Genomic DNA, 24374 nt, shown 5'->3' with positions numbered 1-24374 from the left:
GACTTGAACTAAGGGTGGGGTGGGTGAGTTGTGCTGGAAGGAATGCTGATGGGAGGGACTGTGCAGGGTTGAGGGGGAAAAGGGGAGAAAAATGGGACAACTGTAATAGCATAACCAAAAAATATATTTAACAAAATAAAAAATAGGCTAAAAGTAAACAGTATTACATAAAAAGTAAGTTCCCAGTGTTACTTTAAATATAGCCAGTATTTTATTTTCCTGCATGAAACATTACACAAAATATTATAAAATCATGTGAATCGACACACTAAATGTATATTCTCTATTTGTATGAAGAAACAAAACCTATTTGAATAGTAAAAGAAGAAATAAGTCCTGTCATGGCTGTCAGAGTTGTTTAACACGTAGCAATGAGGCAAACTTATGACAGTGAAAACTGGCAGTGAATGGGCCTACAACGTTCACTGTGGTTTGAATTAAGGGAAAAGGCTACTTCCTTTTCCTCCCTTCCTTAAGGTTTAAGGCACATGGGTACTGACTGATAGCATTTAGCTTCAGGAGATTTACATGCTTAATTTTTTAAACATAAGGCTCTCTTAAAACATAAAATAGTTGTCTTAAGTTCAAGCCAAAGCAACAATAATTATAATGCTATGTTTTTACATAATGGTTGTTCAGGCTCACAACTTCTATTAATTTTTGTTTATTTTGTTATTATTTCTATTAAAATTAAAGTTAATCATATATGAAATTAGTTTTGGAAGAAAATCACTTTGGTGTATTATTTAAACTTTAGAGAATAAAATGCACGCAGATTCTTCCGATCATTGCCGATCTAAGAAGACATGGGAGGTGTAAAATGGGACATGGGATGTTTACTTTTACTTTAAAAAAAATCAGAGTTATAAGAAGTTTCTCAGAAACCATTGTAACAAATTACTTCATGATACAAATTTGCCATAAAAACTTTTTTGCTGAACAGCAGATGGGGCAGCCTCCTTTCACATCTGTATTTCCCAAATGTAGAATTCAATAGAGTGGGATTGATAGAGGAAAACCTAATACTTTTTTTTTTTTTGCATGATGTTAGTAATTTCATTCTAAAGTAATCAAATTAACTTGTTGTAATAGGAACTGATGCAAATGGATTCCATTCACAAGGTGATCTAAGTATATGAAACTCTATCTCTATTTAAATTGGTTCCCTTAGAAAATTTTCTGTAAGAGCAATTCAACAGAAATGCTCTCAGGGGCTATCCACAGATCTAATGGCATTACAAATGGGCAAACAAATAAATGACATAGACAATAATAATCAAGGGTAAATGCCCTGGCTTTACCCCAAATCATTTAACAGTATCAGACTTGGCTGTGTTCATTATCATTGTTCTTCATTTAGAATAGTGACATTGTAACTCATGAATGTCAAAGAAGGCCCATATGAGTTTTGCTTCTGCACTAAGCTTAAATATTCAATGCTTAATTTTGATCTGGGAATGTTGCTATTGTGGTTTTGTTTTATTTCCACTGAAAAGATTAAAAAAAAAGAAGGTGAAAGAAAGACGGGGGTTGTAGGAAGGATTATCTTCATTATTTTGGCAAGCAAGTAAAATTTAGCCTAGAGCTAAGCAACTTTTTCTGATAATTCAACTGTCAAATTATCTGGAAGTGGAAGATTTACAAGAGCTAAAAGATGATTATGTGAGCGAAGATTTGAAAACCATTTGTTGTGTTTTTAACAGGTCTCTTTTCAGTTGCACAGCTATATAAAACAACTCACTCTGTTCACTCTTTTCTTTTTAAAGATTTCACTTATGTTTAGAGAGAGGGGGAAGGTGGGAGAAAGAGAGGGAGAAAAACATGGATGTGTGAGAGAGACATCAATCGGTTGCCTCTCCTGTGCACCCTAGTGGGGACCGAACCTGCAACCCAGGCATGTATCCTGACCCGGAATCCAATCCGCGCGATCTTGCACTTTGCAGAAGGACGCCCAATCAAGCCACACCAGTCAGGGCACACACACGCTGTTTCCTCTTGATGTACCAGTCTGAACCTGTTTCTGAGTCAATGAAGTCAATGTCAAAGGCAGAGGAAATTCTAGACCATAACTCATCAGCCTGAGTAGCTGCAGGACACTGTGGTCTCACAAATACTTTCGCCGTGGCCTGAGTACCTGAAGAGAACAATCACTATTACCTATGAGTTAGACTTTGGAGTCTTTCCTAAACGAAAGATCAATTCACTTGATCCATCAATTGAAGAGTCAAAACAAACCCACAGGACCATAAAGGTGCCTTAGAGAAATTTGTGTACTTTTATGCACTTGGGCTTCTTTGCAGTGAGTAGCTACCGAAGTGACATCATTAGATAGATTGTCAGCATAGACTTGTATTTGCGTAATATCATTTTCAAATATAATCTAAAAATGCAAATCATGTGAGAATGGTATCAAAAGGAAACCTGTCTTACACAGTTCTATCTTTCCAAAAGTTACAAATAGTAAAAGGCTATAGATAACATTTTTCAAGGTCACATTAGGAAGGCTGCAGTTTGAACCCAGGTAAACTGACTTCATAGTCCAAGTTCTGAAGGTCTCTGACACAGTATTGTTTACTCTTTCTAAATCATAAATTGTTCAGCATTCTAGTCAAGCAGAAATCTACAGCTATTACACTCTTTGCTTATAACCCGTTATTTTTTCTAAATCAGCAGCTGCCTGAGATAATACTACTAGCATTAAATTATTGGACATCATCACAATAGCATTGTTCTAGAAAACCCAATCATCAGTCCTTCACACTTACAGAGAAATACTCAATAAGATAATAAGACTAGCTTTAGCATTTTTATATTTTCCTGAGGAAAATTATGATAAGAAGTGAAAATTTTGATTTGTGGGGGAAGAATTGGAAAGGAGGATTTGTATACTTAGAAAATAACACAAGAATGAGTATCTAGAAATTATGTGGAGGAGGCTAAAAAAAGATATCTTAAAAATGTAAGAGGATCTGAAAGAAAAAAAATAAGATGTTACAGGAAAATAAAAACAAAATTACACTGCTTTTGTAATTTTACTTACAGTCCTGGTAGTAGCAACTGCCTCCAGACCACAGAAAAAATATTTCAGCAAACATCTTTTGTCGTTGTAACACAGGCTATTAATACTCGAGTTAAAGAAACTTTGTGAAGAAACTTTTGTGAAGAATTCTTTGTAACATGAATAATTACATTTGGTATTATTGAGGACTTAAAAATTTGTCTCATCTTTTTTCATGTTTATAAAATTATGACTAATTTCCTCTGGCTGCATCTATGTTTAAGCCAAGCATTTTAAAGTCTAGAATATGTCCATACGAGCTTTGTCCAAAAAAGGTCCAGCCATTGTTAATATAATGAGAATGGTTTGTGCTACGTGGATGCACCCTGGCAGCCAAGGAGAGTGAACTGGAATGCACATGTGTGAACAATGACCACTTCACTGTTCTAGACTTTGGGGGCAGTAGACACCATTTAGTGAACATGTGTACTGTGAGGCCATCTCATTCAAAATGACTGAGCCAGTCGATCGATGAATATGTTTCAAATTTTGTGTTAAGCTTGAACATTTCTCCATGGTGGGTGTGTCCAATCTGTGGCCCATGGACTGCATGCAGCCCAAGACAAAATCATGAATTTACTTAAAACCTTTTTTTTGCCCATCAGCTTCTGCTGGTGTTTTTGTATATAATGTGTGGCCCAAGACAACTCTTCTTCTTCCAGTGTGGGCCAGAGACACCAAAAGGTTGGTCACCCCTGCTCCATGGGAACTATTGGGATGATTCAAAAGACCACAGCTATGGGCAACTGGAGACTGGCAGCTTCATGATGACAACGGACCTACTCATGTGTCGGGTCTCATGCAGAGCTTTTTGGCAAAACATCGAATCACCTACGTAATTCAGCCCCTCTACAGTCCAGATTTGGTGCCCTGATACCTCTGGCTTTCCCTCAAACTAAAATCACCTCTGAAAGGTAAGAAATTTCAGACCATTGAGATTCAGAAAAATATTACAGGGCAGCAGATGGCAATTGGGAGAACTGTGTGAGGTCCCAAGATGCCTACTTGGAGGGGGACTGAGGTGTCATTGTCCTGTGTAGAATGTTTCTTATCTTTTTCATAGTACACAGCTTGATACTTTCTGGACAGACCTCATATATCTTTACAAAACAGGTATATACCTGATAAAATTGAATTTTAGTAATTTAATCAGATTTTGAAAATAACTTTTGTTCAATATGTAACAACACATTTTATCACTGAGAAAATTCACACCATAGAGAGAAGCAAAAAACACTTAAAAATTGGCCATAATCTCATCATGCATAGTTAACAACTTTACATTTTTTGGTATACTTTTTCTTTTTCTATGCATTTAGAAAATTTGGGATCATATGTTTTATGATCTATTATATTTCCCCCTTTAATTCATTACATTGCTATGTTGTTAAATACTTTATATCATAATTTTATGGCTATAAACACTTTATTGTATAAATATACTGTAATATATTAAAACCATGTTATTGGAAATCTTTAAACATAAATCTTTGTGTATATATCTCATTACTTCTTCATATTAAAAGGTTAAGAAGTAGAATTTCTAGGAATGTATTACTAGAAAATATTTAGAGCGAGGTGGAGAGAGACAAAAGGAAGGAAAATATAGGAAAGATCATAAAAGAAATAACAGATAAGATAAAAATGCATAATATATAATACTAACTGCAGTCCCAGAGAAAATGGCACAGATGCAATATTTGAACTGCATAACAAAGTTTACCAAAATTCTCAGATGATACTTATTAAAATAAAATTTATTTATTAAAATAAAACCAAAAATCATAACTATGCATGTTATTGTAAAACTAAAAACCAAAAAGAAAAACTTAGGGCCAGCCAGAGGAAAAAAGATACATTTCCTTCAAAGGGGCAACCATAAGACAGAGTAATGCCTAAACCCTTAAGGATACAGAAAAACTGAGAGTAAAAAGATGTGAAAATATGTACTATGCCAACACCAACCTAAGGAAAGCTGAAGTCATTACATTGGTGCTCTATAACTAATAACATAGCTTCAAAATATAGAACGCAAAAATATTGTAAATTCAGAACCACAGAGGAATATTTTTAATATACATCTCTCAGTAACTAATACAATAAGGAGACAAAAATTCCATAAGGATATAAGATATTCAAACATGATCCATAGACATATGGAGCACTGTGTCTGACATACATACCTGTCGAGTGCATGTAGAACATTTATGAAAGCCAACCTATGTTAAGCCTAACACGAGTTTCATGAATTTCAAAGATTAAATTAATATGGGGTATATTCTCTGGCCACAATGTAATTGGCCTAGAAATCTATAACAAAATATAACCACAAAATGCCTGCATGTTTGGAAATTTTTAAATATACTTCTAAATAACTCATGAGCAAAAGATAAAATTACAGCAGAAATTAGGAAAATACTTTGCACTAAATAACAATAAGAATATTCTATACGTAAAACTTGTAAGATTAAGTGCCTGATTAGAGGACATTTATAGTCTTAGCTGCACATAATGGCATAGAAAATTGTCTAGCTTGACTGAGATTATAATCATTGATGCCATGCAAAAATGTGTTACCCCAAATTTTTCTAACATGTCCCTATTTCAGGGTTGGTTTTTCTCCATCAATCCCACTCTACTGAATTCTGCATCTGGGAAGTAAGCATGTGAGACAACTGCGCCATCTGCAATTCACTGTGAAAATTAGGAAAATAATCTACTTTAATTTCTCGATTAAGTTGAGGCAGAACAGTAAATAACTATTTAAAGAGTAGAGGACCTTCCTTTCACCAAGATGGAGGCGTAGGTGGAAGCACTGTGCCTTCTCGCACAATCAAGTTTAAAAACAATAAAGTTTTAGCAACAAAAATGCAGCCAAACCACAGAAAATTGAACTACACAGAAGTCTGACAATAATGAACCCTTCAGCTAAACTGGTAAGAGGGGTATAGCCAGCAGCAGAGCGGGGTCGGGCAGGAAAGATCCACCAGACCAACCTGGGTGTGTGACCCAGGCACACCAGCAGCTGTGGGCGGATCCCAGGTGTGGAGTAGCGGGCGGAACCACTGAGGGCTGACCACGGTCACACATTTGTGCGCAGATAAACTGGTGAAGGAGCGAGCAGTGAGACAGACCGTGCAAGCCCCAGCAGCGGGAAGCGGCAGAGGGGACTGCTATTGTCCCTCTCTGACCCCACCCCCACATACAGCATCAAAACCAGTGACCTGGGTGGCCCTACCCTGGTGAACACCTAAGGCTCTGCTCCTCATACATAACAGGGTAACAGGCATAAACAGATCAAAATATGGCTCAAAAACAACTCAGAGCCCCAGAGCCAATAAATCTAAGCGATGAAGAAATAGCCAAACTTTCAGATGCACAGTTCAAAACACTGGTGATCAGGATGCTCACAGAACTGGTTGATTTTAGTCACATATTAGAGGAACATATGAAGGCCAAACTAATTGAAATGAATGGAAATGCACAGGAAACCAATAGTAATGGAAAGGAAACTGGGACTCAAATCAAAGGAGTGGACCAGAAGAAGGATAAAAATGACCAACCAGAAAAGAATGAAGAAACAAGAATTCAAAAAAATGAGGAGAGACTTAGGAACTTCCAGGACATCTTTAAATGCTCCAACATCCGAATTATAGGGGTACCAGAAGGGGGAAAGGAACAGCCACCAGTGGAAAACTTATTTGAACAAATAATAAAGGAGAATTTCCCCAATCTGGCAAAGGAAATAGACTTCCAGGAAATCAAGGAAGCTCAGAGAGTCCCAAAGAAGTTGGACCCAAGAAGGAACACACCAAGGCACATCATCATTATATTAGTCAAGATTAAAATGAAGGAGAGAATCCTAGAAGCAGCAAGACATAAGGGGACAGTCACCTACAAAGGAGTCCCCATCAGGCTGTCAGCTGATTTCTCAAAAGAGACCTTACAGGCAAGAAGGGGCTGGAAAGAGGTATTCCAAGTCATGAAATCCAAAGACCTCCATCCACGATTGCTCTATCCAGCAAAGCTTTCATTTAGAATGGAAGGACAGATAAAGTGCTTCTCAGATAAAATCAAATTCAAGAAGTTCATCATCACCGAGCCCTTATTATATGAAATGTTAAAGGGGCTTATCTAAGAAAAAGAAGATAAAAAAGATGAACAGTGAAAGGACAGCAAACTCACAGTTATTAAGAACCACACCTAAAACAAAAGCAAACTAAGAGGACAGACAGCTAGATCAGGAGCAGAAACATAGAAACGAAGATCATATGGAGGGTTAGCAACAGGGGAGTGGGAGGAGGAGAAGGGGAGAGAAGGTACAGAGAATAAGTAGCATAGATGGTAGGTAGAAAATAGATAGGGGGAGGGCAAGAATAGTATGGGAAATATAGAATCTAAAGAACTTGAGACACGTCATAAACTAAAGGGGGGAATGGTGGAGGAGGGGGTGTGCAGGGTGGAGGGGAATGAAGGGAGGAAACAGAAGAACTGTAATGATATAATCAATAAAATATATTTTTTAAAAAATGAAAATAAAAAAAAGAGTAGAGGACCAAGGATGAACTATGATATAAAGTATGGGCTTTGCATGATGATGTGTTTATGTGGGTTTGACAACTGTAACAAGTGTACCACGCTGTGCAGGGCGTTGGTGATGGGGGAGGCTATGCCTGTGTGAGGCTGTGCATGTGTGAGAGCAGGGGCTATGGGGGAAGTCTCCCTACTTCCCCTCAGTTTTGCTGTGACCCTAAAACTATTCTTAAAAATGAGTTTTACAAGTAACTTTGAAATATTGGAAGTATTTTTTAAAAATATAAGCAGTCGGGCAAATTTGGAAATATTTGGTAATTTAATGTCTTGTCTTCACATAAGCACATTAGTTATCCTTAAGTCATTTTTGTGTGAAATACCTCATCCTAATATGTAAAGATATGCTAAAGTTTTCTCTTTTAAACAAGTTTGATTAATGAAAAAACAGATATGAAAAGGTCTGTTTAGCTTAGTCATTTAGCTCAGTAATACATAAATGTAACCAATCAATTAAAAAATCAAAGGTAAAATAAATGAGTGGGAAGGAAATAATAGAAATAAATGAAAAAGAAAAAACCCAAGAAAACTAATAAAGCAAAGTTCATTCTTTGAAAAGACTAATAAAAATGAATAAACATCTGGTGAAGCAGATTAAGGAAAAAAACAGAATGAAAAAGCAAAATTTACTATAGATCATAATTTTAAAGATCAGAGATTATCATGAACAATTTTGTCAACATATCTGAAAATTTAAACTGACAAATTTCTAGACACATATAATTTCTCAAACAACAAAAACAAACAGAAAACTCTGGACATTGAATTCACCATTAAAAATCTTCCCACAAAAAAACTCCAAGACTACGTATCGTCATTAGTGAATTCTACCAAGTAGCACTGTATTTCTTAGTGAATGCATGACGCTAATTTATAGAAACTTCTCCAGAGAATGATAAAACAGGGAACAATTTCAAATTTACACAATCTTGATACTGTAACCTATTTTGCTCGTGAACACAGGTGCAGAAATCCTAAATAAAATATTAGCACATCAAATTTAACAATATATAAAAAGAATAATGAACCTTGGCCAAACTGGAGTTATCTCAGCCATGCAAGTTTGTGTTTTTCCAAACAAGACATTATAATTCACCACATTAACAGAGTATTAACCCATGCTCATTGGCACCAATTCAAATGCCAGCAGGAATCCCCAGTTTGGGGTGTGGTGAAGAAGGACACTATTTAGTGCTAAGAGCTCAATTACAGTAATACAGTATAGCTGTGAAAAAAACAGCACTGCTGTGGAACAGCTTAATAATGCTACAGCATGGCAGTGAAAACAACATAGCCATGAGGCTGCCCTGGGGCCAGGTCTCTCTTCAGCTAGGCAGCTTCTCGATGGTGCCCTCAGCTCTGCCCAGCTTCCAGGCTCGGCCAGATCTGCTCTGCTCCACACCTGTCCGCTCCAGGGAGAAGACCCCTAGGAAAGACAATCTATAAAGTCTTCGGTAGAAAATGCCATTTGGGGGCTGGCTTATAAAGACAGAAGTCTGACCCTAGGTACCTTGCTCAGAATACAGCTGCTCTGATTGGTCAGAGCTCCTCAGCTCCAGCTGGATGGAGAGAGCTTTATTCCTATTGGTTGAAATAGGACTCCAGGAACTCATTTATATGGGCGGACTCAAATGGCAGACGCAAAGCGCAAGGAAGCAGTTCAGTGCTGAGGCAGGCCATTTAGAGCACAGGCTTCTGTGGGAAGTGCAGTTTGCCACTAGAGGCCCCTGTACAGAAATGACCCCTTGGTTCTGTTTCATTTTATTTTAATTTTTATTTGAGCTGAATTAGCCACTAGCAGACTTTCTTAGTGGGTGTTTTTTTTTCAGGGTTCCCAAGAAGAATAAAATATATTATCATTAATAGATTTAGAAAAAGCATTTGATAAACTTCAACGTCCTTTATGATTTAAATCTGTATAAGAACTAGGAATAAAGCCCTGGCTGGTGTAGCTCAGTGGATTGAGCGCGGACTTGCGAACCAGAGTATTACGGTTCGATTCCCAGTCAGGGCACATGCCTGGGTTGCAGGCCAGTTCCCAGCAGGGGACACACTTGGCAACCATACATTGATATTTCTCTCCTTCTCTCATTCCCTTCTCCTCTAAAGATAAATAAATAAAATATTTTTAAAAAAGAACTAGGAATAGAGAATATTTGTTTATGGTAAAGAAAGCTAAAAAGGAAACTACAGAGAAATCTTATTAAGTAGTAAAATATTAAAGGCTTATGCTCTGAAAATAGGAATGAGGAATCCCCATCACCTTGTGTTTCTCACACACTGTAGTAATGGTGGTTCTAGTGCAACAGGAAGAATAATAAATAAGAGCACAAATATCATAAACTATTTGCAGATATTTTTATACATGTAGAAGATCCAAAAGAATCTGCAAATTATTGAATAATAATCTAATAATAATGAGTTTAAAAGATTTCTAGATACAAAGTCAACAAAAATCAACTTATCTATACACATTCAGAGAAAAATTTTAAATACTATTTAAAATGACAAATGGAATAAATGTAATGAAAAGTATATCAGACCTCTATGTAAAATGCCATTAAATGTTTTTAAGGAAAATGTACAAACCTAAATAGATGGAGGGATACACTATGTTCATGGGTTGAAAGAATCATTATTGTCAATACGCCCTTCCTCTCCGCATTCATTTATAAATTCAATGCAATCCCTATCCAACTTCCAGTACATAACTTGTAGAAATTGATGAACCAATTCTTAAATATATATGGAAACTTAAAGGGCTCCAAATAGCCAAGATGTCCATGAAGACGAATAAAGTAAGAAGAATTAATCAAGTGAATATTAATTCTTACTATAAGCTATATATTTATAGCACTGTGATAATGGTACAAGGACAAGCAAACTGATAAATGGGACAGAATCGTAAAATGTGGAAACGGACTTATGTATATAAACTTGATTTATGACAAAGTTGACAGTGCAGAGCCATGAGGAAATGTTAGTCTTTTCAATAAATGACCCTAAGTCTACATGGGGAAAAAATGAAACTTAAACTCTATCTTACGTCATACACAAAAATCAATTCTGAGTGGGTTACAAATCTGCATGTAAAAAGTAAAAACAATACATGTATATAAAACATCCTAGTAAAATGTTTTAAACATTAAGCATAGAGAAAAAGATTGATGAGTTGGTATATATTAAAATTAAGACCATAGTACACCAAAAGACACTATTAAGAGTAAAAAGGCAAGCCACAGTGTGAGAAGATATTTAAAACTTATTTAATTGATGAAGGCCTTGAAGTCAAAATTTATTAAGAACTTTAAATCAACAAGAAAAAGACAACCCCCCCAAAATGGTCATATCATTAAGAGGGTATCCAAGTGTTTGACTAACATTCAAAAAGGTGATTCCTTTCTAATTTCATTTACAAAATGGGAAATGCAATGTAAACCACTACCAAACCCAGCAAAAGGACTCAAATGTGAAAGACTGACAACCCAAGTGTAGACATGTGGGACAACATAAACTTTTATATGCTCTGGTAGAGCATAAACTGGCACCAGTATTTTAGAAAACTGTTTGGTATTACATGCTACAATTTAATATATTACCATGTCCCAGTGATTCTAGTTATGTAACATCAGAAATGTGTATGCATGTGGCAAATGCTTAAGAATGTCTATAGTAATCTTACTCTCAGTAGCTTCAAAATGGTAATGACCCAAATGTCCAACAACAGTAGAACAGATTAAAAAATTCTGGTATATTCATTCATTGGACTGCTGTATAATGATGAAAAACAAATTACTGCTATATGCAATGGTATGGATAAATCTTGCAAATATAATGTTGCACAAAGAAGCCAGACACAAGAAATGCCTACCATATGATTCTACTACGCGAAGTTCAACAACTATGACAACAAAAGCAAACTTGGTTCCTCTGAGGAATGGGGATGGGCTAAGATTGCTAGTAACATTCTAGTAATGTTTTGTTTCTTTGACCTAGGTAGTGGTTACATGTGTTAAGTATATGATAATTTAATGACTTAAGATTTGTGCACTTACCTGTATATTTGCTACACTTCAATTAAACAGTGAAAAAATATTGTTGGATAAAAAAACCAAGATGCAAAATTAACAGTTAAGGAAAAATAATAATCACGGCTTTGTGCTGCAAAATATCACACATTGTACAGTGCTCCCCAGAGCCTCTTTTCTCCCTTTTCTCGAGCTTCCTAAAGAGACAACATTTGTACTTATATTTCCCTACATTTAGGACCAAGAACCCAAAACAGTGCCTACAATAGCTCTTCAGTCACTGCTGTAGGATGGTGGTCAGTTGGTTCTGGAATCCACAAGCAAAACAGTGAGTGGGGGTAAAGTCGAAGGTGGCACAAGCAAACTTCCTCGGCAATGTTTCTGAGGTTCTCAACCCAGACCGATCTAAAAATTTATTACTATCAACTCCAAATAAGCCCTTTTTAAAACCTTATATACTTTTAAAGTAACTATTATTAAAATCTGTACACAGTTTCCTAATAACTCTGTAAGTATATTAATGTAATATGGATTGTTATAAATGTTGGCTGGGCATACTTATTAATTGAAAAATAATTTTGGTATCTCCTTTGGATTTCTCAATAGTTAGCCTTTGTTATATTATACAATATTTGGTTATTTCATTAGCTTAGATTTCTCTCCCAACTTTTGATTATATAGTATTATTATGGGGAAGAAAAATGATGTAAGAGTGTGTGACACAGGTTTAATATTTCTCTCTTTTACTATACATTTATATTTATCTATACACATATGTACATAAATGTGCTTGGGCAAAGTGCCAGGTAAGGACAGATGTCTTGCATGGCATATAGCTTGGTGAGAAGGGAAGCTGGCAGAGAATTGAACATTCTATTATAGTATACAAATTGTTCTTATAGTCACATAATCATTCTATAAATATTTATTGAATTTCTTAAATTTGCAAAATATTGTTCGAGGTACTTGCAATACCATAATGAACAAATCAGATATGATCCCTACTCTCATGGAGCTCACAATTAATGTGAGAGACAAAGACTAAGCAAACTACGCAATTATTTCATGACAATTGTGATGAGTGTTATTGAAGCATACAACATATAACGAATGGGAGCCTATAATTAGGGAATCAAAGGGGAAGGATGCTTGAGCTGGTTTTTAAATAAAAGGACTTCATTGATAAATAATTTAAAAAATAAAAGAGCTTACTAAGAGGACTCCCCCCTTTACAGCACCCAGGTAGCACCTGGAACATTAACACCCTTTTTGGTAGCCAGTCACTACTTTTGACACAGCTCAGGGTGTGTCCCATTCCTTCCAGTCCCCCTTAGCCCTTCCCCATGATGGAGTCCTATCCTGTAGGATGAGCACACAGGATCAGGTAGCCAGATTCCCCGACTTTAAGTCCAGGTCCCTCTGCCTGTGCCTGTTAGTTTCCCATCTTACCCCTACTGTGCACAGTGCTATCAGTCATCTTGCCTCTGTCCCCAAGTAGCTGGAGTCCAGCCCCCGTGCTGTCCCCCTTCGCAGTGCCTGGACCCCCATGTCAACCTGGGGATGTCCTGACACCCCCTCACCTGAAAGGGCTTCCTCCATGAGGTGGCAGACCATGCACCATGAGGGACAGAGGACACCTGAGGTTAGAGACAGAGGGGCATTCTAAATAAGTCATCCTCCAACCCTGATGGGAAATGGGAGGGGCACAATTCCAAGGTATTACATGAAACAGTTGAGGAGATCAGCAAGAGTTGTGCCGTGAGCAACAAGGGCAGTGGCCTTGGATGGAACTGGTGTGGTAAGCAGGAACAAAAAAGCATGCAAGGACTTATAGATTGGGTTAATAATTTTGTTCTTTATCCTAATATTGGGTTGGTTGAGAAGTCCATGTGGTTTTTCTCCATAAAACAAGACAACATTTTTTCATTTTCACCAATAACTTTATTGATTTGGACATTTTGAGTATGTCAGCTATCTCCCACATGGTACAACACTGATTGTTCTCAACCTAATGTCTCCATTTGATCGCTATCAACTCCCAACTGCTCTACCAGACTGAGGAGCATTGTCCATTGAGAAATCTCCAGCATGAAACTTCGCAAACCACTTTGACACGTTTGATCAGTCATACACCTTCTCCATACATTGAACAATTTTTTTGTTTCAGTTGCGTTTTTACTTTTCTTGAAATGAATAAAGCATAATATGGCAAAAATGTGTATTTTTCCATCTTCAGTATTAAAATGGCTACACAAAAATTCACCAATTTTGATGTTTTTTCCATGCACAGTGATATGAGAGCTGTTACAATACAATCTAACAAAATTATTTCAAATGAAGTTAAAGACAACTAAGAGCTATTAGAGTCATTTTATGGAAAAAAAACAGAGAGATTTTTGGCCAACCCAATAATTACAGGATGCCATTAAAGGGTCTGAAGCAACCACTCCAATGTAGGAGCAGGTAGGTATTGCATAGAGTTTTGGTCTGATAATCAAACCTAGAGCAAGGATTATAGGCCTTTGAGGAAATCATTAGCCTCCTGGAATGGCTTCCTCATGCAGATTGTGAATTTGGACTACACAAGCACTAAGGTTTCCTTCAGCTCTAAAATTCCGTGAATACTTCTGTATATTTAAAGCCAAATGTCACTTACAGGTGACCTTATTAAAAAAAATTAAAATTATAGTTGACATACAATGTTACATTGCTTTCAGTTGTACCATATAGTGATTCAACATCTATATAACTTATGAAATGGTCACCCCATAAGTCTAGTACCCATCAGACACAAAAGACAGATTTGGGTAAACTCTTCTTATTTGTAGAAATGAATGATATTTAGATTCAATTGAGTCATAATTTTACCTACGTAATGGTGACAGACAGGGCTGAAGTTTATTCTTAAAGGCTGGGAAGTCTTTAAGATGGGAAATGAGGAAGATGAGATGGTAGGGACCAGATGCAAAATGAGTGCAATCAATGCTTATAAGGATAGACAAGCAGATGCAGGCAAGATGGGGGAAATTCAGCTTACTAGGATCATTTAACTTAAAGGAAGGTAGTGGCAAAGGAAAGTTTAACAGTGGGAAGGGATTATTTATCAGCAATTCCCTTTTCCCACCATTTTGACATGTACAATTGACATTTCCTCAAACTTGTGTCTTGCGTACTGTTTTGCAAAAAGAGTTTCAAGCACCCCATTCCTTGAGATTTGCTCAAATAAAATTCCTATTTAAAAACTCTCAAGCGGAGGTGAGGGAGACTTTATAATCTGAAGGACAACTGTGTGGGTTTTGGGGGAGGAGTAGGTATACGGAACTGCAATTCCAAAGTGTTAATACTAGATAGGATCTTGGTGATGACCTTTGAAGCGCATTCCCAATTTTACAGCGGGAACCTTTGGGGTAACCTTTACAACGAAGCCTTTCCCAAGGTATCAGTAAAAAAAGCCGCAGCCCTCTTCCTGGTCCAGGGAGCGTACCGGAGGCTGGATGCTGGGCGGCCTCTGCATGCCTGACGGTCTGGGGCTCTCTTCCTTTTCAGGCTCGCCCGTTTGGTCTCCCTCTTGTTCCCCCGCAGGTGCTGGGGAGGACACACGCAGCAGAGTGGGCATGATGCCCGCCGCGAGCCTCGGGCGCTGGGAGAAGCGCAGGTTCTTCCTGGATCACCGAAGAAACGTCAAAATTGACCAGAGCCAATCACCAGCCGGTCACTGCGCCCGGACCAGTCGGCGCGACGGCCCCACACGAAGCAGTCCCACAGCCGCCACCGGGCCTGGTCCTTGGGGAAGAGCAACTGCGACTTCCCGAACGGGGTCGTGAGGCTGCCTCGGGGCGAGCCCCCAGGCGGCCGTCGTTGCGAGGGAGGCGGGGCCTGGTGCTCTCCGCGCGCAGGTAGATGCGTTTTGTCCGTTTCCTTCTCACACCTCCGGCCACCAGAAGGGCTGAATTGGAGCCCCAACTCCGGGGCGTTCCTGGGTCTTCGATATCTTCCTCCTTCTCCCGGCAGTCCTCCACCGAAAGCAGACGGCCACCCGCAGAGGGATACAAATTTCGCGGGTACTGAGCTAAGGTGGGCGGTAAATAAGCACGGACCGGAAGTGGTGGTTGTCATAGCTACCGACGTGGCCAGCCTCGTCCCAGCTCCCACAAAAATAACTAGATGCTCTAAAGGCTGTTTTAGCCAGTTGATTTGGGAGAGGACCAGACCGGAAATCGCTGTTTCCATGGTAACCCCTTAGCGGGTTACCTGGTACTTGACCCATTTTGGTCTGTTTGAATCTCTGCTGTAGCGTCATTTCTAACAGATTCTGGACTGGCTGCTGCCATGATTCCTGGGAAATACCGCTCAGTTTCTGGCCGGGCTGCGAATAACGTAGGTTGGGTCTTTTACTTGCCCTTTCTTTCCATTTGTATTCGTCTTTTCTGGCTGGCGTCTTTGTCCTAGGTGATGTATTGTTGCGCCCACTGCTGCTGAGTCTGCTTAAGCTATTGTGTGACGGAGGCTTGAGATTCGTGGAATGGACCAAGGCACTTTGAGGGCATTAATTTTGTATGATGGGTAGTCAGTCATGTCCCAGATCTGGGTTTCCTAGAAGGTGGAGCTGGACTGCTGTGAAAGGCTAAAGTTCATTTACATTCCTTTAACTAGTCAGTTTTTTTAAATTAAGAAAATAATTAATTATTAACAGACTCATCTTCTTCACCTGTTCCATTAAGATATTTACTTAAGCCTGAAGTGTCAGGTGTCAAAATCCTGTGGTGCTAAGTAGAAGGTTAAATTGCTGCAGACATTTTAGAAAATAAATCACAGTGAAAGCTTTAATTCTTAATTGTGATTATATTGTTTTCAGCAAATTCTCGGAACATGATCAAATGCCAGAAACAAACAAAAAGCAAGCATTCTGTTTGTTATATCTTTATTTGTACCATTTTGGGGAGGAGTATGTGTGTATGTTTAAGATGAGAATATATTTTATGTTTTAATTTTTACATTGCAGGTGAACTGTGGGCTTCATCTGGTTATTCAAACATCGTCTCTTCCTGAAAAAAACAAAGTAAGAAATAGCAGCATGATTTAAAGTAGCATAAAACAATAGCAGCATGATTTTAGATTCTGAACTAGAAATTTTAAGTACATTTATTTTAGTCTCCAATTTAAATGTAATTTTTATTTTCTTCCTACATAAAGTAAAGCAAAACAGAACAAACCTGTTTTAAAAACTGAATCATATTTCACCAATTGCAAGAGGTAAGGTTTTTTTAAACATTTAAACATTTCTTAAATCAGAGTCCTTCCTAAAATTGATGGCACATTGTAATTGTTATTGATTTGGGAAAGTATTTTCTTTCTAAGTAATGGGTAGAATGATGGTGTGTCCTACTACTAATGAAATCTTGTCCTGGATAAAATGCAATAATTTGGGGTAACATACCTATACATTTCAGTTAAAATAAGGGGGGAAAATAGATTATTGGTGGAAATAAATTGAGCTTAATGCTATTGAGAAGTTAAGATATGAAGAGGAGATGCTTGTTTTTCCCAAATAATTTTCCCATATCTCTGGTATTTCCATAATCTCTGGCTTCTCATTTGATTTTTGAGGTACATGTGTTTTTCTTTCCTTCTCATCTCACCTCTGCACTTAAACATATCCACTTTCCGCATAGTTGTCTCAAGACACAATATAATTTTTCTCCCTTAACAAGGTTGTACATCTCAAACCATCCCAATTCACTTTTTAAAAAATGAATAAAATGTTTAGTAGATGTCACTGGAGGAACTCTAAAGTGAAGGGTAGACTTCACAGAAAACAGCAAGAGAAGGGTGAGTAGGAGCATGAGGAGGATGGAGAGGAGGACAAAAGTCAAGGAGGCAGCATTTCACTACATACGTTCTGGATATGAAGACGAACACTCGTGAGCTAAACCACTTGATCATCTTGAATAAATAACAGTTAGCTAGGTTAAATAAAAATATTCTTTACTATACTTGGTCATAGTAGATTCTCTCCAAAGCTTTGTTAATTGATTTCACTGGACAAGTCCTATTCTAGCACGACAGTGTGATTCTAGGAATGATGTGCCTTATCCATATTCCTTCTCCCATCCAAGTACTACCCCGGCCCGACCCTGCTTAGCTTCCGAGATCAGCCGAGAGATCGGGCGCATTCAGGGTGGTATGGCCGTAGACCGTATTCCTTCTAAACGATTCATTTTCCCTCGTGTGGACATAGGTTTTGAGAACCTTTAGTTCATATAATTCATAAGAAGACAATGCAAATGCCATTACAATGTTTATAGTATGGATGAATCAAAAGCATCATAATTTTCAAAAAATACTTATTTTGGCTTTTTGTGGCTAATCATGAGAGGTTATTTGACTTTATTTTTTTCAGTTCTATCAAATAATTTAAAAGAGAAATTCTTTCTTACAAGGTTTGGGTATACAATCTTTTTATGTTATAATTGGACTTTTGAAGGAATTCCAATGATAGAGCAGTGATTTTTTCCAACAGAATTTAGTTTTTGTATGTTTTTTGCTTCTGTTTTTGAGAAAATGATTCTTTAAATCCTTGTGTTTGTGGTGAGGGTTTGGAGGAATTGAAAGTGCCTCAGACTGGAGCATGGTTTCATCTGATCTCATGAAATTGACTGTGATTCTGTGCATGTGTTAAAATACACATAACATAAAATTTATCGTTTTAATCACTTTAAATTGTACAAATCATCGGTATTAAATTCATTGACTATGTTGTGCAGCCGTCACTACTACTTCCAGAACTTAATGGACCCGTGAAGCAGGCACTCCCCATGTCTCCTACCCCAACCAACTAGAAGACCCAAATCTGCTTTCTGTCTATAGATTTTTTATTCTTGGTATTTCATAAATGGAATTATGCAATGTGTGGCATTTTGTATCTGTATTCTTTCACTTAGCATGGTGTTTTGAAGATTCATCAGTATATTGTTGCATGTGCCAGGTGTATATTATTTTATGACTATTTTATGACTAATTCTTATGTTTTTATCCAATTTTTTAAAATAATTTTTTTAGGTTGAATTAAGGCTAAATAAAGAAACAGCATCCTTCCCTGGCCGACTCTTACAACATGACCTTGAAAGAAACTACTCAAGTAGGCAAGGTATTATCAGTGAGTAGAGATCAGATATGGTTTATCTTCTTTGAATATTGTTTAATAATACTGACTTTATAAATCCAAATAGACTTGAATTAAAAATGAAATGGTAAATTGGTTACCAAATTGGTTTGGTATTTGTTTAAATCAGAATTTATTTTCTGTCCACAGCATAGTAGATTATTTCCAACACAGAAATGATATTGTATTTTAGTTTGGGGTGGGTCGTATAGGAGAGAATAGGAAAGAATCTTCCAAATACTGTATTAGAACTAGGAAAAATGGCTAATTAGTGAAAGTAAGAGTATGGGCACATAGATCTTTAGGAAATTAAACAATAGGTAGAGTAGAAAGTTAGGAGTGGAAAAGAAATAACCTTCCTTAAAATGCATATAATTATAGATATTTTATATCAAGGGCCTTAAACTTTAGGGTGCATCACCCGAGATCTTGTTAGAAATGCAGATTTTTAGTGTTCCCTTTGCCCTTTTCCCCTTTCCCATCCTTATTTATTTAAATGTGCATTTTAATAAATGATTCAAAGGATTCTGAAGGAGTGGTTTATGGGTCACATTTTGAAAAATACTGTCTTATATGATCTGGCTGTATTTCTGAAATGCACTTCTCAGCTTAAGGAGAAATTTTCTTTAGTACAATACAGTTGGGTTTTTAGTTGGTCGCTGACAACTGTTAGCATTGATAATGTGCACTGCAGGATCCTCATGTACAGTACCATCCCCACCTCCTAGGATTCTGTCTGAGAGGGTTGATCGTTATAGGCCTCTTTTTGTTCATCTCATTGTTGCATGAATATTTGATTAGTTTCCTTTTTTGTTTCATTACTTTTGGGACTTACTCATGGGTCCTTCTGATCTGCCATGATTTTTCTCTATCCTATATACTACACTCCTGCCTTGGCCGACTACTGGACTTGCCATCAACCTCACCACAGTTCTGTAGTTCAGGAAACATCTGTCTTGCTTTCTTTGGTTCAGATGAATACATGTTTACTGAGTGTGTTATGTGCCAGACAAGGAATTAGGCACAAAGTTACAGCTATAAAGAACCTGGAAGGTCTCAAGTAGGGTTTTTTTATGTTAGCATTGTGAATTTCCTTCACATTTTTCATAACACTATCTTAAATTATTTTTTAAATTATGAGTCAAAATTAAATACTTTTTCCAAACTATTCTTGAGTTAGAGGAGGAAGTTGGTATACAGATTTGTGAATGCCTGGCCATGTAAATTTATCTAAGTCATAAAGTATTCCTAGATGTCTGCTAATGAGGAAACAGAATGGAGGCACTAAGTTTTGTGAAACTGAGAGATGAATAAAGTCTTATGTGTAAATAATGACCCATAAAACACAAATTAATTCTTTAGGGAAAATAAACCTATTTATTTTTCATTAAAAGATTTCATTCAAAATCATTTTCTGTGACAAACTACTCATTGGTACCTGTTGTTTTCCAAATGTGCCTTCTCCAAAGTGTCAGGCATAGTATGTAGCCGTCTTCTTGACTTTTGCTCACAATTCTACCTCCAAAAGCATAAAACTTTGGAAAAATTATAAGTAGCACCGTACCAGGAAAAGTTTGGGGACCTCTATTTAATAAACTATATCCTGCTACCTAATTATAGTAACTGATTTCACCCCATTTTTCTCTATTTTTCAAAATTCATTGAACTTATATATAGTTGGCCCTTGAACAATACTGGTTTGAACTGTGTGGATCCACTAATACATAGACTTTTTTTCAATAAATAGCAGTGGGCACATTGTATCCCTGGGTTGTGCCTTCATGGATTCAGCCAACCCTGGATGGAAAACCGTATTTTCCATCCAGGGTGAGGAGTCTGCTGATGCTGAGGATACATTGTTCTGTGCCATTTTACATGAGGGATTTGAGCATCCACATTCTGCTATCTGCAGGGGTGGGGTCCTGATCCAATCCCCCGTGGGCACCAAGGGATGATTGAGGGTTTTGGGGGAGTCAGATGTTCTAGTTTCAACTGCATGGGGTTGATGGTGCCCATTACTCTCATGTTGTTCAGTATAAATTAACCAAATGTACTCTTAGTCCTAAGTAAAGAGACTGTATTTTAGTTAGGCTGGTTTTTCAAATACTTGGTATATGATTTCTTTTAGGCCTTTTAGAAAACTATTAAGAGTTACCTCTGTATCCTTGAAATTTTGTTAAGAGATATTTCAGGGACTAGTATATAGTAAAATCTCAATTAAATAAACCTTAATTGATCAAATTCCTTAATTAAGAATTCTAAAGTGTGTGTATAGAGAGGAAGAGGCAATGCTTAACTTTTAAGATCATGATAAATCACTGGAAAATCTAGAATCAGAATTCTGGCTACTAAACACTCGCAAAGATAAGGCTGAATGGACACACATGCATGACCATGTACTGTATCATTCAGCCAGGCAGCCAGCCACCCACCCATCTGTTCATCCATTCATCTGCTCACGCATTTGTGGTCCATCCATCCGTCCATGTATTTAGGGTGAAATGAAGTGAAGATTCTTGCTAATGTTGACCTTATGCCTCTAAACAACTGTGATATCCTAATTATGAAAGAATTCATTCAACAATTTACACTCAAATGTACGAATTTCTTATTTTAACAGTAATATTATATGCAAAATAGATTTTTTGCTAACTCTTAGTAAATTGGAAAATTAGTTCATTTACTGATTTCCTACTGAATTCAGATGAAATGAATATAAAGAATATGAAATGAACCCTGGCTGGTGTGGCTCAGTGGATTCAGCGTGGGCCCGCGAAACCAAAGGATCGTGGTTCAATCCCCAGTCAGGGCACATGCCTGGGTTGCAGGCCAGTTCCCAGCGGGGGATGCATGAGAGGCAACCATACATTGATATTTCTCTCCCTAACCCTTCCCCTCTAAAAATTAATAAATTAAATAAAAAAATATAAAATGAGGTCTGTCTCTCAAGTAACTTGTACATTTAATTGGGAATAGAAAGGCTACATATCTGGTAAATTAATAAGTGATATATGAAATAAACAATAATAGGAACTATTTCAATTAAAATTTTGTCACATAGTAATGCAGTTTGCGAAACATCCCACATATATATGTGGATTTTTGATACACACATATACATATGTTGGTGTTTATATATCCACATATTTAAGTGGCTGCTTCAACTACAGATCACCCTGATTCCTAGTCATTAGAGGATCTTGTTTGTGGATTTTAAGGTTTTGCTACTCCATCATTCTCATCTCTTGCTGTTTATTGTAAGATACATATCACACCAATTGGATAGTTGGTATGGATAGTGATTATGACAGGAGTGGAAAAGTGTGAAGGTAAAATTTTTTATTCACTGAGTGTAAATAAAATTTACTGTTCAGTTACTATCTCTACATCACAATTCTTAAAGTTTAAATCTGCATCTTAAATTGAGGATTGGCTTGAAGTCTTTACAAAAGAACTTTAAAAATGTAACTCTGATGCTAATAAGAAAAATCAAGGTTGGCTATTATTTGGAGTTTTTCCTTCACCTGACCAGTTAATCCTTAATCAGTTAATCCTTAGACTAGTTTTAGTTTGTTTTTGTTTCCAAATCAGTTTGCTAAATGATGGTTACTTGGGTACCCTGCTAGCAGCTGGTCATGTCACCAGACCATTTCATTGATGAACATGATGTCAATTCTGAATGCCTGTGATATTTCATGATATTCAGAAAAGTGAGGTGTGAGCACTGATTATTTTGTTCAAGAAGCTAGGTGCATGATTCTTTGGTTCATACCTTTTACACCTGAAGAAGCTAGCAAATACCATTGCTTTCTAGCTCTTTAATACATACAGTCTATATGGAACTTAATTTCAAGCTGCCATCATGTTGTCTGATGGCCTGCCAAAGAATAATTAACTTCCTACACTTGGTTTTATCTTTTTTCCTTACTGGTCAGTTTAAGCAGTAGGATTTTGTGGTAATCCTAGCTTCCATTTTATTGCTTATCACTCCCCTGAACATCAGTTGCTGCTTTCAGGAAATTTTCTTGTCATAGAAGAAAATACAGTAGAATTCCTCTGGTGTCATACTGTCACCTTTGATCCATTAGTCAAATCTCCCTCATTTCTGTCATTTCCCAGCATCTCTTCTCACCTGTTCTACATTCTTCTAGGCCTTTAATATCCACCTCCCCCCAAACCCATCTGTAACCACCTTCTTTAAGTGAAAAATAACAAGACGTATTTATGTGTGAGTATATCATTAGGTATTATTTTTTATTCTGCATTTTGTGCATGTTCTATATAGTTTGTTAATTTCATATGGGTTTGCCCACTAGATTGAATGCTACCTAATGGGAGAGACAGCATCTAACCAAGAACCTATAAATATCATGGGGTATCATCTACCCTCAATCTCATCACTGTAAGTGTATAGGATTTGTTGATAACCACTTCGGTCCTGCAGTATTCTCTTTGATGGTAGCTGAGCATACCAAAAAAGTGATGATGTGAGGTTTACATTTGCTATCGAAACCACTTTCTCTGTATTTCCTGTTGCAAAGTCATGTATTGTGTAGCTTTGTGATAAACTTTTTGATATTTTGAAGGAGATGGAAGAGTAATAAGCCCTTCGCCTCGTAATAAATCATCATGCATCTCATCCACCACAAACGTGACAGAACTGTATGGGCTGGACATGAAAACTGCCATGAGCTCCTTTTCAGCATTTGGAGATTCTTCCATTCAGATACCTTCCAAGTCCAGAATCCGGCAGGGCTGTCATAGTGCTGGCCCCAATGTACCTGGTAATGAGGGACTATTGTCTCAGTTATAAGAGAGTTCAGATTTAGTACTAGGTGTCAGCATTATAAAGGGATAAAGATAGCACTAGATTATTTGGCATGCACAGTACACATAGTTTAGGTTTGAGGAGGAAAGAAACAAACTCAAATTTAGTAATTAATTTCAAATATGGGGAGCTATGGAAACTATACTTTCTTAGAAAAGATATTTGTAGGTACCAAAGTTCTCCAAATATAAGGTGACTTTAGTTTTAAGATTTTAAAGGTTTTTCTTAATCGGGTAATTTGTCATTTTCAATAGGTGATCATATTAATTTGGTGAGCTCATCAATGCCATCATTTCCCATTCTCCAGCGCTCTTCTGAAGAGAAAATTATTTACTCAGACAGGTTGACCCTAGAAAGGTGAGGTCAATTTATTTTATTTTAATTTATTGACTAGATAATAAATACATAGACTTTGTATGGAATTTGAAAGGCACATAAGTATCCCTCATCTTATTCTCCAACTATCCAGCTCTCTTACCGCTATTACCAATTTTGTATTTATCCTTTGAGGAGTATGGGGAGGAATTTTGTATCTACATAATGTGAAAAGCTTGACCATACTCTAAAAGAGTATTAAGCAATTCTAGAATATGACCAGTGAAAATGGATTTTAGGATAGAAAAAGCTTTGCAATATAGTCCTCACACAGGCTTCTGGGCCCTGGTCGGTTGGATTCCCCGTCACCTCACTAGGTTCACCGCCTCCTGA

General features: G+C 37.1%; 2 protein-coding genes across 6 annotated transcripts in view; one reads left to right on the top strand and one right to left on the bottom strand.

Moving 5' to 3' along the window:
• Window positions 1-1955: 1955 nt before the first annotated feature.
• On the bottom strand, window positions 1956-15906 carry THAP10 (THAP domain containing 10). The gene is given in 5 exon segments (XM_053656806.1): window positions 1956-2134; window positions 2236-2380; window positions 15122-15337; window positions 15339-15363; window positions 15365-15906. Coding segments are annotated over 5 exon segments (1107 nt in total).
• LRRC49 (leucine rich repeat containing 49) overlaps window positions 15547-24374 on the top strand; it is a 162999-nt gene continuing 154171 nt past the window's right edge. For 2 of the 5 annotated variants that reach the window (XM_053656871.1, XM_053656870.1), the window contains exons 1-5: window positions 15886-16053; window positions 16679-16735; window positions 18736-18832; window positions 23425-23622; window positions 23921-24023. In XM_053656871.1, coding sequence (XP_053512846.1) covers window positions 16006-16053; window positions 16679-16735; window positions 18736-18832; window positions 23425-23622; window positions 23921-24023 — 503 coding nt within the window. In that variant the 5' untranslated portion in view covers window positions 15886-16005. Of the gene's footprint in view, window positions 15573-15687; window positions 15738-15885; window positions 16054-16678; window positions 16736-18735; window positions 18833-23424; window positions 23623-23920; window positions 24024-24374 lie in introns of those variants that run through there. The other 3 variants (XM_053656873.1, XM_053656872.1, XM_037137277.2) reach the window with 3 other exon arrangements.

Source organism: Artibeus jamaicensis, unplaced genomic scaffold (assembly GCF_021234435.1).
Source record: "Artibeus jamaicensis isolate MK-2021 breed Jamaican fruit bat unplaced genomic scaffold, CSHL_Jam_final scaffold_286, whole genome shotgun sequence".
NCBI lineage: Eukaryota > Metazoa > Chordata > Mammalia > Chiroptera > Phyllostomidae > Artibeus > Artibeus jamaicensis.
Note: the sequence above shows the minus strand (reverse complement) of the source record. Positions and strands in the feature narration are given on the sequence as shown.